The sequence below is a fragment of the Dreissena polymorpha genome, chromosome 11, assembly GCF_020536995.1.
Source record: "Dreissena polymorpha isolate Duluth1 chromosome 11, UMN_Dpol_1.0, whole genome shotgun sequence".
NCBI classification, from domain to species: Eukaryota; Metazoa; Mollusca; class Bivalvia; order Myida; family Dreissenidae; genus Dreissena; species Dreissena polymorpha.
The window spans coordinates 48,103,226-48,122,992 of record NC_068365.1 but is presented as its reverse complement, the minus strand read 5'-3'; the positions used below and the strand labels follow the sequence as shown (position 1 = coordinate 48,122,992).

The window sequence follows — 19,767 nt, the reverse complement described above, 5'->3', positions numbered from 1 at the left end:
CCATCAATACTGACCAATCGGGACACCTCGGACAATTCCGCCATATCGGCGATCGTCTCTCGGGTGTATTTGGTGGAAGGATATGTCTAACGCCTCTAGGCGGAAGATATTACACCGAAAATATAGTTCGGGTTACACACCGTTAAATTTGCACTAAATTAACTGATAATATAGATATAGAAGGACCAATGCTATTGTTAAACATTAGTTGTCATTACATACAAAATATTCAAATGTTAATTAAATGTTTAGAAAGCCAATTAGTTGTTTCTTGAAGTATAAACAATACCATTATTCAAACTTAAAGAACCAGTATTTCTTATTATTGCATTAATTACCGGTACAACACTGCGGATGTTCTGCACGGCGACAAACTTTGAGATTTAATCCATATGTTTAGGTTCTATACCATAAACAATCGTACAACACTGTACAGTGGTACAGGGAAAACTTTTCGGTGTAATATAAGAAATAGTAAACTCCACTTAGATTCCCCCCCCCCCCCAAAAAAAAAAAAACAACAACATTATAGTGACAAGCGAGGCAGTCACAAACTGTATACAGACAAAAGCCATATGGCCCTCAGTGGGGTTTACTATTACCAGTATTGAGACACCTAAAGGGTTTTGCAGGATGGAATAAATGGAGAGCTTGATTGAATTTGAGAAACAATTCTTTCTGTGCATTTGATGAAGGCAACCATACAGTACTTCTGGCAGATATTTTTTATATTTTAGCCTAGGCAACTTAATTCCAGATGTTGTTATTCTGGCCAGACCGATACTCTTTAGCTGGGCAACCAAAAAACTAAATATGGTCAACTGTGTAGGCAACAATTGTAACTTAAAGTGGCGCGGCAGAGGCCGACGCATATCCCCACGCCGCATGTTTGACCCAGTAAGCATTTAAATGAACCTGGTGGTGAATATAATGGATCAGCCCTGTTTTAGCCTTTAGTGTAAATTGGTTATTCCAATACTGTGGAGACACCAATAACACCTATAAACAAATTAAGAATACAGTTTTTATGCCTCCGGTAGGGTGGCATATAGTTTTTGAATTGTCCGTCAGTCTGTCTGTCTGTCCTTCCATCAGAAAACTTTAACATTGCCCTAACTTTTGCAATATTGAAGATAGCAACTTGATATTTGGCATGCATGTGCAGCTCATGTAGCTGCACATTTTGAGTGGTGAAAGGTCAAGGTCATCCTTCAAGGTCAAATATATGGCTTCAAAGCGGCGCAATAAGGGGTCTTGTGTTTATGACAAACACATCTCTTGTTTTTAAATGAAAAACCAAAGATTTTGTTGGAATTTAATAAGGCATCGTGTATGCATTTTAAAACTCAATTTTCCACAATATGAAACAACTTTTTTAAAAGGCAGCAATAAATGCTCCTCCATCCCCTATGCATGCTAAACCAAGAATCAGTTTTTTATAAGATTATCCTTCAAAATGGGCAAAAGTCAGGGGCAATACTGTCAAAATGCCCTTTAACAACTCTTGTGACATGCAGCTGTAGTCTATTTTCTCTGTATTTTTTTTTACAGCGAAACACATTATTTCATCATCATAGATGTATAGCTCAGAATTCATTTTATACTATATAAATATGTTATGTGGTCTTATTTATAAAAAAAAAACTGGATATTTATGAAAAAACACCATCTCCCTGTAAAGAGAGATGGCATTTGTTCACCATTAATAGTTATATATTCAGTAAATTGTAAGCAACAAACATGAAAAATTTAGTCCCCCAGTCATCGAGTTTTTAAAGAGTTCAACTTTGCTTAAGTAATAATGCAATAAATAAATTAAATGAATCAATGTTGATTCTAACAAAAAAAGAGTAGTCATTTATGCCTAAACAGTTCTGCTTTCCAGAAGAAAGGACGTCAAACACAAGCTTTAAACCATTTTTAGTTTGAATTATTAAACATGAGGGCCATGATGGCCCTGTATCGCTCCACTGCTGAAAAAAAGGCTGAAACAAATATTCTCGGCATGTGCAAATACTTAAATATAGGCCCTATTTAAGCACATTTACACTTTTGTGACCCCCTGGGCTTGGTCAAATTTAACCCCAGGGGCATAATTTGAGCAAACTTTGTAGAGGACTACTATATCTCACTACATACAAAATGTGGTAGCCCTAGGTCCTACAAGAATATTTTTCACAAAATAAGCAAGATATAAGCGTATATAATGTTCAATTTTGTGACCCGCGGGTCAGGGCCAAATTTTACCCAAAGGGCATAATTTGAACAAACTTGGTAGAGGACTATAAGATGCTACTGCATTCCAAATTTGGTAGCCATAGTCCGAATGGTTTTCGACAAGAAGATTTTTAAAGATTTCACAAAATAGGCGCTTTTTAAGCGTTTATTCAATTTTGTGACCCCCGGGGCAGGGTCCAAGTTAACCCAGAGCCATTATTTGAACAAATTTGGTAGAGGTTTATTTAAGATGTCACTACATACAAAATTTGGTAGCCCTAGGCCCAATGATTATTGACAATAAGATTTTGAAAGTTTTCACAAAATAGGCCTTATATAAGCAAATTTTCAATTTGAGACTTCTGGGGCAGGGTAAAATTTGACCCCAGGGGCATAATTTGAACAAATTTGAAAGAGGTTCACCCCAGGAATATTCCTGAGAAATTTCATCAGAATTGGACCAGTAGTTTAGGAGAAGAAGATGTTTAAAGGAAAAGTTAACGCGCGGACAGACGCACGCACGCACGACGAACACAGGACCATGACATAAGCCCTGCTGGTTTTTGGCCAGTGGAGCTCAAAAGATATTCGGCGTATATCCTGATTTTGTAATATACTACGAAAAATAACGTCTTATTTGATTCTGTAGTAGAAACAAAGAAGAACCCTTTTCTTTTCAAAGTAAAAGTTTTATAATTATTTTTTTTATTCAATATAATACATACAATGTATACATGTATATGATCATACAACAAAATGATTTTACAAAGCAATAAAGTTCAGACATGTTATACAAGATATGCTAATTTATTTATTTTTTTTTTGTTTCCTCAAGATTAAGAAAAAAAAACACAAAAAAAACTTGGTTAATAAGTTTTTTCTTTGGTTGTTTGTGATAGGTGTTGCTTTTTTTTTAAAGAGAAAAGAAAAGAACAACAGAAGAACAGTTATGAAAAATGATGAGTTGTATAAAGTGGGAAGAAAGCATACTGGACTTGTGTGTTTTGTTGTATATTCACAATGATCTTATAAGATTGAAAAAAAAATATACAAAAATATTTTAGAAAGATAAACTAACATTAGAGTGAAATGTATATAAGTGGACAAACATTATGAGAATTTTATCCGATTCCATTTTTGTTCAAAGATTTGTAATGTGTCATTTCTGGGGGCTATTTCTTTCTCAATCTGGATTTTTAGTTTAAGACTATGGACAAAAACAATTAAAATTTGGTACTTGTTTTTTGTACTTCATGTTAAAGATAAAAGATGTTTAAAGGAAAAGTTAACATGCGGACGGACGCACGCACGACAAACACAGGACCATTACATAAGCCCCGCTGGTCTTTGGCCAGTGGAGCTAAAAAGATATTTGGCGTATATCCTGATTTTGTAATATAGTACGAAAAATAACGTTTTTATTTGATTCTGTAGTAGAAACAAAGAAGAACCCTTTTCTTTTCAAAGTAAAGGTTTTATAATTATGATTAATTGCCAGGACATAATTATGGGCCTTTGTTTTTGACATCTGATATCTTGTGAAGCTAATAATGGTGCCCTAATATGAATGATACATGACAAAAAGTTAAACAAAACAAAATTACTGCATAAGTGTGTGTGAGATAGAGAAAATTATCAAAACACAATGAAATTTTTATTTGCATATTAAATACAACACACTTTGACAACAAAAAGTATTGTTTGTATAATCAATATGAACATAATCTAAGTTGCTGTTAATATGGGATCCCCACCAGGATTTGAACCTGGATTTCCTCTCCATATAGAAAGGTGTGTTTGCTTACACTATAAGGATGTTCCAATTAACAGCAATAATATTGGTTACAATTATTTCTGTCAACTATATTAATTGTTTAATTAAGTCTTGACACAAAATGTGTAAATACACGTTTAAGCTTTTTAAAAACAATTTATTATCCATCATTTTTTTAAGGCAACTGTCACATTGATAATGACATGTATCATAAGGGCTCGCCTTTAAAGCTGCTCTGGATCAGGAACTCATGTTTTTCCACCAGCACTGAACCTGAAATCATAAAAAGATTATTTAAAACCACTTTTTTTGTTATAGAAACAATTAAATGCCTTTTTTATTTCAATAGATTATTGATTCCCATAAAAATCTGGACACATAACCCAACAACTCGTTGAAAAGGTGTTTGCTTATTCACATCTGTGAGTACATGTGTTGCTACATGTGACAGTGAGGCGGTAAGAAACTGCAACAACTAAATCGAAACAAATATTCAAATAACTACAATGGTATGTTTCTTATGCTAGCAATTAAGTAGCAAAGTAATGAGAATAACTAAATATGACATTTTGGGCTGCACTAACTATTAAGATCTATATAATGTTCAATGAACTTTATATACAAACAGGGCCGAGTTGCAACATTTTACAAGATAAAACGTTTGATTACTTGTACGGTAAGAAATAACACTTTTTAATTGATGTAACATGCATCAAAATAATCCCAAATAGTTTAAACAAAAAACAGAAATATTAATTGACTAGATAGTAGATTTACATGAACAGACAGTAAAATAGAGTTTTGGAATGGTCATGTTCATCAGATCATGTACAAAATTGGGACAATCATAGCTCTACACAGTTTCCAACTAGTATTTTCAATATAAAAAGAAACAGATAAAGAAAAAAAGATGTACACAGAACATATGCTTGGAAAGTTCTGGGATTATTTCATCAAAATTTCTTCAAGAAAGTATAATGTGCTGAAAAGTTTAGCTTAATAAAAAAAAACACTTAACAATATATATATATAATGTTACAGATATTCACATATAAACATTGGGGACGATTTAACTTAACCGGTACGCAACACTTAACATCAAACAGCGTACCCTAACCCTTAACACCTAACACATACCAACTAACGCAACACCTTATAATCCTTTTATCATATATATTTCCTTAGTATCGGGGGCTACCGCCCCCAAACCCCTGCTTTGTCGAAAGTGGTAAACAACTGCGTACCGGTAAAGTTCAATCTAGCCAAACATTGTTACTGAACTCAACAGAAAACACTTTAAAAGTTTCAATGACTTAACATATCGTTGTTGAAAACAAGGGGCGCTTGCTGCACTGGTAACAACACAATTATATAAGGCGATAATTTGCTCATAAAATGTCCATAATCAAGAATTAGGTAAACATTGTGGGCAGTCAATCGTTTGGCATATGGGTGATTAAACTAAATTGCATCCGATAAACAAAATGGCAGCAAAAGCTATTGATGCTATGTACATTGAAAACCCGCAGAACTAGATATAATAAGCGCTTGGTGAAATCTACAATTAATTATGCTCACCATCTTGAAATAAAAAGTTCTTCAGCAAGCGTCGATTCCTTCTTGTGTCTGATGCGCAATACACAACTGATTGCTTATTATGCCACTTGAAGTGATTAATAGTAATAACACATTCAATTAATATATCAGTGAACTAAATCTTGCAATAGACTAACACTAGTATGAATTATTACAATTTTTGACTTGATACATTGACATGTATAACTATGCTGTTTACAAATTTAGATAAGAGTGGGTCTCACTAAACACTGCAAAGACACACACAGTCTAGCAAAGGCTACAAAGACAAGTAAAGTCAGATCAAAACACAAATAAGTTAACCAGTGTATTCTTTATTCAATAAATTTAAGACTATTAGGGGAATATATTTAGGAGGAACAAAGATTTTAACATAAATAATTGTTTTTATTTGGTCTACAGTAGTTTTGATATAATTCCAGGCAAGTTATAACAAAGGCAATCCAAGAGTTACAGTGGGTTTATTGGACTTTGCAGCATGTGTTTGACTTTGTGTACCTTTGCTACACTTTGTGTGTGTGTTTTTGTAGTGTTTAGTGTGAGCGTTACGGCATGTAAACAATAGCTTCTTTTAATTTTAGAGACATGTGATTATCGCTATAATGCTTCTTAAACTATGGAAAAACGTTTCGGTGTAATGTTTAGAGAATGTTTTTAACCATGTTTTTAATTTATTGTAATTAATATGTACATGTTTTTTACAATATATTCATATTTCTGCTCAAATGATATGCATCCATTGTTCACAGTGATTTTTGTATTATTAGCTAATGTACAATTCGGATGTAATCATTTGGGACCTACTGGCGGGAATTTTTATGTGAATTTTACTGGTCATGATTAAAGGTAAACTAAGGTCAAAAGTGAGGTTAAACAGCTACGCTGAAAAAAGAAAGGAATTCTTCCTTAACCCTTCTCGAAATAAAATACGCTTTTTAACAAAATACACTTTAAGAAGTGCATTTATTCTGCGCTTTCTCCAAAAAAGTGTATTTTTTCTGCGTCTTTCGTTTTAAAAGTACACTTAAGTGCATTAAAGTGTATTTTTCGAAATTAGAGCGCGTTTTTTCATAATCTTTTGAATTGCCAAGTGTATTTTTTCTGTACTTTTATATGATTGAGTGCGTCTTTTCAATGGAAGTGTATTTTTAACTATATCTTTTCCAAGACAGTGTGTCTTTTCAATTTAAGCGTATTTAAGTGTATTAATAAGTGTATCTTTTCTGGGTCTGAACATATTTTATACTTTTCATACATTATATATTAGTAGTAAAAATTTTGTAGTATTTACAAAAACAACACAAATACAAGTGTTATGTATGACATTATCAAATGTTTATTGATTATTTGAAAACATCAAGAAAATAATACTATTCATAATAAATTTTTTAACAACAATGCTTAACAGCTTTAAAAAGCACAAGTTCAACTAAATCAGGCTGTGGGTCACTTATTAAAAATATTGAACGTGTCAAAAATATTATGTGGGCTTCTGGCAAGCCCACATAATATTTTTGACACTTTCAATATTTTTAATATTTAAATTATATTTTCTCAAATTTCTTATACTGATATTTAACCCAAATAAAATTAATATCTACCACATTGTCTACTAAACACATTTTTTAAAGGCAATTAAAATAATATTTATAATAGAATTATAATTTTCTAACACCTTTCAGTATGTCAAATTGAAATATTCACAAATAAATATAATATGCTAAGGGTTATGTGCATGTATTGTAATTTGTGATTTCATAAACAATAAACAGATTGTCATTTCTCAGTAATGATATTCAATTTAAGGTCACAAAGAGAAGAATTGTTATCAGTGATGTGTATTATTCCATAAATATTTTGGTGTTGAAATTTGCCTTTATCAGTAGATATATCTCAAGCTGACACAACAGATAAAAGATCAGCTCTCCCCCAATTAAATCAAATATGCATCACAAACACTAATCTCTTATCAGTGATGCAGCAATGCCTAACAAAGGGGTGCATATCATCTGCATACTTTTGATTGGTTGATAGTTTTTGTTTTGAAAACAAGCCACTTTTGATTGGTTTAGGGCACAGGAAGTAAATTTGTTTAAACAAGCAGGTGTCAGCAACTGATAATGAGCTACATTTTTAGACATGATTTAGCAAATTAAGATTTTAAATTGTACTTGTAGTGTCAAATGTCTTGAAATACTGTCAGCATGAAGTATTGTGTGATGAAAACAAAGTGTATTTACAACAATGTAGTAAATCAAAGGAGGTCCAAAGTGGCTGGATACTGAAGAACAGTTGTAACAGGTTTGTATTTTTATTTCTGCATCCCTTTTTTAATTAAGTTCATTGAATTAATTATGATCATTATCATGTTTATGTATTGTCTCTGGTATAAGGATAAGTAAATGCATTGTAATTTTAAGGAAAACTAACACCAATTGAAACAAAAATAGATAAATATACAAATTAAAAAGTGTTAATGTTGTGTACAGTGAATTATTATGGCTGTGTTTTATGGTTATTGTCATCTTAAACTTTATTTATAGCTAAGTCTGGTCATTACTGAATGGACTTCTTTCCCTCATATTTCAATGAGAACTTTTATATTTTGATTTTAAAGGTAAAACTCTTGCCCCAAGGAAAGAATGTGCATTATCACCTGCTAAAAAAGGAAGAAACAGGGGGATACTGACTGATGTATGGACTTTAACACCAGGTTTTTACCCTTCAAGAGTTGGCCAACTAGAGTGAAGCAGGAGAGTGGGCTGTGCTTGACTAAGAAAAGCTGGATTTGTTGAGAGGTAAAACTATACAGGTTATTGCATTTAAAATGCATCACACTTCCAGCCAGTCCAGACAGCCAAATGAGACCACGCATCTTAGTTCATTTTCAAACTGTATTGTCTACAAAACGCTATTTCTTTGATGATAAGAGTTTAGTCACATGTGATCACAGGATTAAAAAATTGCAAAAATAAACAAACAAAAACAACAAGCAAACAAACTTGCATTGATTTAAATTTCTAATTATAATCGCAACAAGATTACCATTACAGCAATATTTCATAGTTAAGTGAAACAAAAACCTTACAATTTAACAAGTATGAAGAATGCCTCGCCCTTTTGATAGTGTGTGATATCATGTTTATCTTTTGCAGATCAATACGCATTCAAGATCCTTAAGAAGAGAAGGACACAAGCAACATCAGTGGTAGATGTCACTCCAGCCCCTGCTTTTCCGGTCTCGCCTGCTGCTTTCCAGGTCCCTCCAGCTGCCAAGATCAGGTCTAGGCACTGGCTGCCATCCAGGTCCCCCTGGCGGTTGCGGTCGTGTTCTCAAATGGCTGCTGTACTGGACTACTGGTCCCACCACCATATTCGGTCAAGGTCTCTCCAAATGCTGAAGTCCAGGTTCCTCCGGCCACTGCGGTTCAGGTACCCCCAACAGCTGTGACCTAGTTCTCTGCAGCAGCTGCGATCTAAATATATTGACCCACTGCGGAACACTGCGTTTATCGTTTTTTCCATACAATCTTCCACAAATGCCTCATTTTATAATGAAGTGTACAATTCTTATGTTCATATTTGTTTGTGTTATAAAGATGATTTTCCTGCACATTGTGTTTTTTTCCCTTAAAACTGTATGGGGCTATTACTTTTTTTACTGAAACATATCAGCACAAAATTGTAAAAGACTTTAACATACTTTAATACAAAAAAGTGTTTAAACCCACAGGAAACCACCTTGCCAAAAACCCACAAAAACTTACTGAGCAGGTTATTGTTTGCCAAAACCTAGCGAGTGTGCGTTTCATTGTCCATATGCTTATAAATTTAATAATTAGAATGAATTATCTTTAATGTATTTTTTTTAGATATATAAACTCAAGAAACTTACATAATTTTTGCGCCACATTACAAGTTTATTTGAATTTGTGTCACTCCTAAGATTTTCCCACGGCCTCCGAATGTCTCTCTTACCCTCTGAAAGTGTTTCAGACTATAAAATACTGTTCTAGCTGTTGATATGTCCCCTTTATAGTTAAAACTGAGATAACTTGTGAGTAAATAGTTGTAAATGGTTGTATATATTTCCAAGTTTGGAAAGTTATGTAGATCTCAGATGTGCTTTCATGTCCATAGTGCTTATATATTTAATAATAAGAACGAATTATCTTTGATGTCATTTTAGGTTTTTTCATATAAACTCGAAAAACTTACATAATTTGTGCGCCACATTACAAGTTTGGCAAGAAAAAATCTTTAACAATATTAAAAACCATGTGAGGATTGAGAAAGATTTAAAAAAAACTATTTTGCTATTTGACAATTTGGTAAGCCTACATGTATGTCTTTGTCTTTCAACATATTTTATTTGCCATTGTTATTTATTGTGATATTGTTTGAAAAAATTGTATATTGACATGTTTTTTTTCAATGCATTCTTTGTATGGAACAATGTAAACCAAAAAGTATAGGGACAGGGGGAAGCAGTTGCAGAGGAAAGCGGAAAAGCTTTTAAGCACCCATAGAATGGCCTTATTTGGTAAACATATGAACATTACATAGTTACTACATAATGCAGACAATATAAAATATATTATCACAGCAATATACATAGCAAACCATGGAATGCACACACAATACCAAGGATAACACAAAAAAGAGAAAAATGATTTTCACTTATTTCCATTGTGGTCCTTGTTATTGGTGGCAGTAACCATGAAACAGTCATGTATTAGATTTTAATAATGTATATGTATCAAATATGTACTGTTTAATAAAGTATATTACTGATTAAGAATGAATAAATATAATCACATGTTCATTATTATCACAGAAGTTGCATAAGAAAGTTACACACTGCATAGGTAGTTAATAAACACACTTTGTAGCATACTATAAGTTAAAGAATAATTATGAGATCCTTGCATCTTATTGATCATAAGACTTAAAAATGTATCACAGTATTTTAACAGAACATAAAATTCATAATAAAAATTATACTATAAAAAGCTATAAAGACTCTAAAAACTGTTTCTTGATGGCACCCTTGAAGTTGTTAGGTTTAGGTACATCCCTGATGTTTTGAAGAAGATTGTTCCATAAACAGATACCATTATATGTAAATGTTTTAGAACCAAAACTTCCTACTCTTGATTAACTACTTGTTTATTTTAAAATGATTTATGTGAATAAATGTGTTTATTTCAAAGTTTATTTGCTGTTGTTCTCTCAGATCATATTTAAACCGGCCACTTTTCATATCCAAATGAATGTTTTTTTAATAGACATTTTCAAAGATACACTTAAGTGCACTTTATACACTAAAAATACACTTGAGCGTTTTTTTTTCTTCAAAAAATACACTAGAGCGTATTTAAAAAAAAAATACACTTGAGCGTATTTTTTTCCCCAAATTTTTCAAAAAATACACTAGAGCGTATTTTTTTCAAAAAATACACAAGAGCGTATTTAAGTGTATTTTTTCATGTTTTCCTAAGTAAATTAAAACGCTTAAAATACGCTTCAAGTGTACTTTTTGGGGAACAAAAAAAAACGGTAAGCAAATTAATACACTTAAATACACTTAAGCGTATTTATTCACTTAAAAACACTAAAGTACACTTTAAAATACACACAAAAGTGCATTTATACACTCAAAAAGTGTATTATTTGAACAGAAAAATGCACTTGTTTAGTTAAATGCGCTTTAAAGCGCATGTTATTGGCACCATATTTTTTTCAGCAAAAAATACGGTGCCAATAACATGCGCTTTAATGCGCATTAAAAGCGCATTTAATGCGCATTAAATGCGCATTTAGTGCACTTTTTCGAGAAGGGAACTGGGCTCAATCCACTGATCCTTGGAGTAAAAGTCAAGCGCTTAAACCAATGGGCCATTAGTGCTTCCATAGTCAGTGGTTTATTTTATACTTTATATAAGCATTCCTTGAAATATCCCACAATCAAACAATAAAAATAGAACTTTTCCAAATTATTTGTGTCATTAAATGCAATATTGATAAATGTAAACATTCGATCTAAAAAGCTCCAATAAAAAACAAGAATAAAATAAAATAAAATAAAAAAGTAACCCTCAACTTGGCTAGAACCATTGACCCCTGGAGTAAAAGTCTACCGCTTAGACCACTGGGCCTTCCATGTGTATTCAATAAGTGATGTATTTTATACTTTATGTAAGCAATCCTTGTTACTATGTAGTGTCACAAATTATAACGAAAACAGTCAATTTAAAGGTGCCAGTTAAAAATCAAGAATAGAATTAAAATAAGGAAAAACAGTAGCCCTCATCAGGGCTAGAACCACTGACCCCTAGAGTCCTGGATTTAAAGTCTACCATTTAGACTACTCAAACATCCGTGCTTATTGAATTAAGGATGTATTTTATACTATATATAAGCAATCTTCATGGCTTCACAAAATATAAGGACAACAACAAATTTCTCCAAATTATTCAATCGCTTTGCGTTGCAACGCTTTATAATTTTCAGGCTTTTAAATCGCCAAAGATGCATATAATGGCTATTTTAGAGCATGGTAAATGTTCAGTATTATTGATAATTAATACTATAGCATAGGAGTACTCAATGTCAATACTGGAAACTTTACATTTAAACAAGTGTAATTATGTTGTGGGAATTCACAGATTTACACTATATATTATTTAAAGAATGTAATCTTGAAACAGACGAGCTTCAAACAACACATTTTAATGCTTTTTCTTTACGTCAGGTTTGAAACCGTGGGGCCGCCATCTTGTTTTCAAAAGTAGTTCCAAATCCAATATGACGGCCGCCTTCGTACATCAGAGAGACGGTGTGGTGTAGCCCACTGTCCGATGCGTTCAGATTGCAATACTGACAACAAATGTACTGAAAATACAGTTGAGCTTAAAGAGACTTCTTTAACAAATGGCAAAATCATGCTTTAAAATCGACTATACTCCAGATTATACCATTAAAATATTGCTAGAAGATGAAATTACAGGAAATGGCATTTGTTTAACCACCGTCTTTCATGATAAAAACATAAGCCGAAGTGTGCATATCCGAATTAATAGATACTGCTCAAACAAAATGAAACCACACCATAATGTTACAAATAATTGCAGGATAATAAATGTGCACATTCATACAGTTGTAATGCTCCAAAACTTAATATTTGTTTGCCTTTGGAGACTAAGAATTTGCAACCAAATGCGTAATCATTTTACTCACATGTGACACGGTGTGTGATTTTGAAAGGATTATAAATGGGTCATGTTTATTTGTACCAGCAGATTAGTGGGTTTTTCCAAAAAGTTTCTTTTTCCGGGATACATATATTAACCTCCAACATAAGCTAGCACCTTGCTGCAAGGTCCCGGCTCTTGAATTTTGCGAAATTTTGACATTCACATATTAGCGTGGAACTAGTACTTTATAAATATCCGTTTGGAAATTTCCAGACGCTGTCACGGAATATACCGAGTTGCAACAATTTGTATTTCAGATACATTGGAACACATTGGGCAAATTCGTCTCTACGTTCAGAATATTTTACGAATATAGACATAGTATCGCGTGATCCGAGTTATTTCGGAAAAAAGGCGTATAACCGAACATGTGCGAGCTATTCTTATTGGAGGACACAAATAGATCGAAAACATAAAAACGACATTGGTATAAACGTATGTAGTTCTACATGTTTTGATGGCAAATATTGGAATCCCACGGAGCATCAGACGATGATTATTAAAGATATTTATTATATTTTTTGGAGTCGGACATTTTGGTCCGACGGAATTGCAAAATCGATCGGACCTTGTCATAATCTGTCAGAAATGTCCGTCGGTCCGACGAAGTTTGGTATTGTCTGCATGTCTTTGTCGGCCATGATGTTTGATAGACGCACTTAACGCTCAAAAAAGCCATATCCGTTGTTTAGTCATACCCGTTAAAATATTTCCTAGCATGCAAATTATATGACATATATATGAAAATTTTACCACAAATATATACGAAATTTATACCACACATATATTTTGAAAATTATACAACACATTTATCAGAATTATATCACATATATATCAAAATATTGCATACGTTTATGAACTTTTAGAACATATATATGAAATATCAAATATAAATATAAAATTATACAACATATATTTGTTATGCAATACATATATCGGATTTTATCATATATATATGAATTTATACAACATATATATGCAATTATACCACCCACAAATGGAAATATACAACATATATATGCAATTATACCACCCACAAATGGAAATATACAACATATATATACAAATATACCTCATACATATGGAAACATTGAATTTCGCAACGTTTGACACGCCATAGTTAATACACGCTTTCTGAATCGAAGGTAGAGAATCATATTTTCTCTTCTGTTGGGATTAAGGCTTATCGCCCTTGTTAATATACGCGTTTAAACCTAAATAATATTGTAAAAAAGTTGATTATAGTCTCTTAAGTTCAACGTCAACACTAATGTGAAAGCGTAATATTAATTTATTGTATAGACTTTCAAAATTATAATCTGTGTTAGATAAAACTTTATAGCGAACCAAAATACAATTAAACAGACATTAAGCACATCATGAAAATTGGAAGTTTAGTATGACATCAGCGTGTTCATCATTGTATGTTGCACAGATTTGTATTTCGCGGATATGACATTTTTAATAGATACGTATACATTGCTCTTGTGCGACTTAATGGTTATTGTCAGAAATAAAACACAATTCCTATTTTAAAATCCTACAACTAATAATAGTTGGACAATATATAGAAACGTGAAAAGTCAATTGTCAGTTTTGTTCTTTTAAACTTTCTATGACTAAAATGACTAAACTAAACATGAAAAAGTATAAATCACTGTAAAACTTTCAAATTTCTACCAAAAAAATACATTCATCAGGTATGCCTTAATCAATCATTATTTCAACGTTTGTTTTCAATATTTCAAAATAGCAAATGACGTCAATATCTAAGGACGTGCAGAATCATCGCTGTCCCGTCTTATTTAGCTGAATTCTCAAGCGTATAATATTGTTATCAGCATACAATGCCCAACTAGGATGCTTATCTATTGACGATTTAGAACTGACCCAATTTCGATACTCGGTCCAATGTGACACGTGTCTGTTATATTTAGTTGTAAATTGCCGATCGTCATTTTAATCGTAGACTTATTAAGAGAGGCATCATGAACGCATTAATATTTTTGATGACTCTTGGTCTGACCGGCGCAGTACCGTCTGCCAGAGGTTAGTTTAAATCTATATCGTACATTAAAATAATAAATACTATAATGTTATTAACAAAATTACTGAATTTGTTATAACCGTTTTGATTGATATGTAGATGCATGCGACGTAATAAATCAACAGTGTTGAACATATTTCAAATTGCCACTATGATAATACGTTGTACATATAGCGGTCTAAGTTTTAATTAAGGTTTACATGATTGCATCAGCTCAGTCATTCATATCCAAAACACATCTTACACATATCAAAGTGTCATTTAATTCCTCATAAAACTTAGGCGTCCTATTTGAATCGTTCAAACTATTTTTATTCTAGATCTATCTATGTAACAGTATTTTCTTTGATTATGAAACCGACCATGTAAATCGTGTATTGTTGTAACTGACAGAAAGTATCTTCGGTGCACACCAAAGTTGATTTATATCGCAATAAACGAACATGTTTTATTTCTTGTAAATGTCTAGCTGGATCGAAGTGGGGTCCTTATCATAACGATAGACTCGTCTTCAAAGTTTTGTCTTAAACGAGTGGACACCCATGCAAGAACATAAGATATATTGTGTAATGTAATTTTAATTTAGAATGCAATTTAGACGTGTATAAAATTGATAGACGGTTATGTATTTACTGTTTACAAATAACATGTGAGAGCTTTTGGTATGTATTGTGTCCCTGAATTGTGTATATTGAACCATTTTCAGCCTAGTAGAAGTAGGAACACCAGATACAGCATAATACATTGAGGTTATTTACTGACAGGTTCCTATAGTGGTCCTGTCCGTATGCAGTATTGTCTGACTATAATATGATGTCACTGGAATAGTGTGTGTACTTGTGGTGTGCATACTAAAATGTTTCAATGAACATTAATATGAGTTGTCTGTCGCGTTATTTCAACGCATTACGTTGCATGCATTCCACAGGTGGTTAGCGTGTGGCTATGATATTAATTAGTGAAAACATCATTTTGAATGATAAATAATCATATTATAACGAAAAATTAACTTTTCTGAAAAAAAAAATTTCACTATCAAATATATATATAACAAGGTATGCAACTCAAAATCACCCCAAAACGGGGTGCATCGCTTTGAACAGCCATATCTTCATCAATTGTGCAGCGATTTTCACGATCTCGGTCTTATTCAACGCAGAAATGAATTTCCTTTCTGGAAATGTATATGTCTTGCAATATTTTTACAAATGCTGGGTCAACTTTTAAGAAATAACACGATACACAACACGCATGACCCAGTTGACAGTGATCATGTATTCTTTATGAATGAAATCTCCAGTTGTAAAGACACACCTCCGCATTGGACCAATGAAATCACTCGTATGTTTAAAATGTCAGTTAGTTGAAATGTATGTAAACAAAGGTTTCAAACGGCGCTGGACAGTTAGTCTTGATGCAGAATGTAACGACAAGAACGGTAATAATGTTTTTTCATACGTTTTATTGAATTATGGTATCGAACTACATGAACTTTGTAGGGAAGTTGCCCTTTACTCCGTGAAGATTTCAGTCTTTCAGTCATTCGTGATTTGTTTCATTAGAGCATCGTTTTATGTAATGTCCTGTTTGTGTTGCAGCTTTCAGAGCTATTGAGTGTGGTTCGCAATTATTTCTGACTGACAACAATGGGCAGTTCTCCAGTCATACCGGAATGAACAATGGTCACAATTATGGAAAGAACCTCAACTGCATCTGGCGAGTGCAAGCCCCAGAAGGCCTGAAAGTTGAACTTGTTGCCAAGTCTTTCAACCTAGAGTCTGATCCTTCGTACGTTATTGATATATTATTCAATCAATTTAGTTCTATAGTACTTATACGTTGTGTAGTTATCATACTAGGCGAATAATACGTTAAACGAAATGAGCTTCACGTTTGTATAATTTTATTTTGCTAAAACCTTTATTGGTTTTCTTTTGAAAACAATACGGTGGAGATTACGTTTGAATTAAAATGTTTTAGCGACTTTCATGGCGATATGTTAATTTCATCTTAGCTGTTCGTATGACTTCGTGGAACTTTTCGACGGTGACAGCATCAATGCTCCGAGTCTTGGCAAGTTCTGTGGCAGCGTGTTCAATCCGATCACCTCCAATCAGAGATATATGACAATCAACTTTATTACTGACGACAACGAACAACACACCGGCTTCACCATGTTCTACAACTTTACCTCTCAAGTAATCCGTAAGTGTTAGACAGAGGTATTCTTTACCTATTAGTTTTTATTTACACATTTTGCTAACAATTACAATTTATTTCAGTCAAGTGAGAGGAACTATTTATTTGCGATATGTATACTAGTAATGCAGTTGTTAGTTAGAACTTTGAATAATCAACTTAAACAATAAAATAGTTTTTTGAGTTTTTTGTTCATTTTTGTTGCACTAGCTTATTGGTTAACAATTACGTTATCGTTTACACGTGTATCGGAACACTATCATGGGCACCACTTGTAAATTCAGTTTGAGTCGCAATTCATAATTTACACTGTTTATTGTTTAAAACATATACAATATAATAGAATATATTCCGAAATGCCTGCCCCGTTGTATATATATTTCCAAATGAAACGGTGTAATTTTCAGATCAGTGTCTTAACAGCCAGTTTAAATGTACCAATGGTCGATGCATCGACGACAGCTACAAATGCGATGGAGACGATGACTGTTTGGATGACAGTGATGAACAGAACTGTCCAGCGGGAGTAGGAGGAGGGGGAGGTAAGTTGTATACCTCGTTATATTAAGTCATGTGAAACTCTACATTCATATAATGTCTTAAGCGGATATAAAATAATGTAAAAAAGGCAAAGGAATATGACATGTCATGCATTCTTTTAATGAAATGCTAATTATTGTAAATTATAATGCGATTTTACTAATTGACATATGTTGTATGCATTTTCTATTCGTAAAATGTAATATTAAGAGTAGAAACTTAATTGCTGTAGTTTTAATATCTTGTTGCATGTATTAATATACCGTACCGTTACTTAAATGTCGTTCTATGCCATTTTCATTTGCAATTAATACATACTTTTATTGTGTATACTTACTAAAATGTCATCTGATGTTTTCTGTTGTAACTGTCTACATTTTGTTTTGCTATTTTCAAATGTGTTTTTTCCAACTCAGGCAAGTTAAATTATACTTAAAAGTTACTTTCATTATTTAGATTTCTATGTATGTGTAGCATATGCGCCTTCCTACATCTATGGTTGCATTATATTTTGTGCTATATATCATACTTCCTATGTACGTAGATGCAGTGTAATCAAACATGTTGGAAAAAGTAGAAAACTTCATTTTAAATACAAACAGTGATTTTCAAATCAAATTATCGAACTCTATTGCATGGTACTTGTGCGGTGTAAATATCGAGACTATATAACATCTATTTTTGACGTGCAAATACATCCAACCTATCTGGAACCAGTTGACATCCTTTCTTGGCCAACATAAACTGACCGCTAAACGATACTTTTGAAATGTTCGTATCGGAATCAACTAAAATCAATAATAACATTGTAAATTGTATTTTAATATAAATAAAAGATGATATTATCAACATGAAACACAGGAAACAAATACCAATTTATAACTTTTTCTATACATAGCCTGGAACGAAAGATGAAGATTGAGAAACAAATTACCGTCAGTTATGATACATTTCATATTTTTGAACAAAAAATTAATCGAACTAAATTTTCATATAAAGCATATTTTTGTTTTCTTCGTTTAAACCAAATTTGCAAATCAAATATATATATTTATACATTATATGCTGTACGATGAATACAAACAGAGTAATGTGTGCATTGTTCCCCCTTGTACTATATAACAGGCACTGGAAGGTGTGCGGCGGACGAGTTCAAATGCCCAGATGGTAGCTGCATAGACAAAGACTGGCTATGTGATGGTGATGACGATTGTGTGGACGGTACGGATGAAAACACACAGCACTGTCCGATATTCGGCAAATAACGTGGTTTATATGAACTGCTTGAAATATTTTGTTCCAACGATATACGTTGAAGTAAAAATTAAATTTCGTCGTATGTGTGCCTATATTTAAACTGTCTCCAAAACGCAGATAATCATGTTTTCTTTTTTATGCAAACTGTTTGAAATGGATGAGAGGCTTAAGCCGGTTTTCTGATCTGAATATTCAGTAGAAGCACGTATGTCCTTGTAATTAGTGGACGTGTTATGTCTTTGTTGCAACGAATAGTTACATTTGGCTGATATATCCCAGCATGATATATAGTAACGATCAGCAAATAGATACATACGTTTCAATCATTAATGTATTATATACATTAGTTGTACATGCTGTAGTTATCAGAGCATTGTGAACATAAACGCTAAAGGTTTGTAATAGCCTTATGATAAACAGCGTAAAATTGAGGATTCCAAACTCTTTGGGCCTATGTAGAATTGTATCTACCGTGGTATTATCTGCCAATGGTGATCATTGATGATCCACCCATGTTGAACGACAGTGCGAATAGTACTCATACACGCATCAGTCAACCATCAGAATTAAAATGGAATACTATCTCTGAAATGATCATCATTTCAAACATTGTATAGTATGTATCGTCATATAATTATAAAACTATTGATTTAATAATTTATAAATCGAATTCAAATTGCTTATACAAGAGAAATTACCATAGAATCATTACGTGAAAAAATAGGCGAAACCCTGAGGGTAAGCAATGTATTTTATACAAAAAAAAAGACGCCAAACGTATAATTGACAGAACTATAATGTTTGTACAAGTCGAAGTCAATATCCATATTCGTATATGTATCTTCTTATCTATAACATTCTACTTGTGGGCTTTGACTTAT

General features: G+C 32.7%; 1 protein-coding gene and 1 long non-coding RNA gene across 2 annotated transcripts; both read left to right on the top strand.

The window, feature by feature from the left end:
- The first annotated feature begins 7,585 nt into the window (after positions 1 to 7,585).
- Positions 7,586 to 9,113, top strand: LOC127851861 (uncharacterized). Its single transcript, XR_008035989.1, has 3 exons — positions 7,586 to 7,888; positions 8,205 to 8,385; positions 8,743 to 9,113. It is a non-coding gene; the product is annotated as an uncharacterized LOC127851861 (long non-coding RNA).
- Positions 9,114 to 14,724: 5,611 nt separating this feature from the next.
- LOC127851842 (low-density lipoprotein receptor-related protein 12-like) lies at positions 14,725 to 18,962 on the top strand. The gene is made up of 5 exons (XM_052385789.1): positions 14,725 to 14,892; positions 16,489 to 16,678; positions 16,905 to 17,095; positions 17,497 to 17,631; positions 18,755 to 18,962. The coding sequence occupies exons 1-5, from the start codon at positions 14,832 to 14,834 to the stop codon at positions 18,892 to 18,894; spliced, it is 717 nt and encodes a 238-aa protein (XP_052241749.1). The 5' UTR covers positions 14,725 to 14,831; the 3' UTR covers positions 18,895 to 18,962.
- The last annotated feature ends 805 nt before the right edge of the window (positions 18,963 to 19,767 follow it).

Excerpts from the sequence above, each read along its gene's own strand:
- LOC127851842 (XM_052385789.1), top strand. The coding sequence starts at position 14,832 with ATGAACGCATTAATATTTTTGATGACTCTTGGTCTGACCGGCGCAGTA. Across the intron at positions 16,679-16,904 it reads AACCTAGAGTCTGATCCTTC|CTGTTCGTATGACTTCGTGG; the intron begins GTACGTTATTGA and ends ATTTCATCTTAG. Across the intron at positions 17,632-18,754 it reads GGGAGTAGGAGGAGGGGGAG|GCACTGGAAGGTGTGCGGCG; the intron begins GTAAGTTGTATA and ends ACTATATAACAG.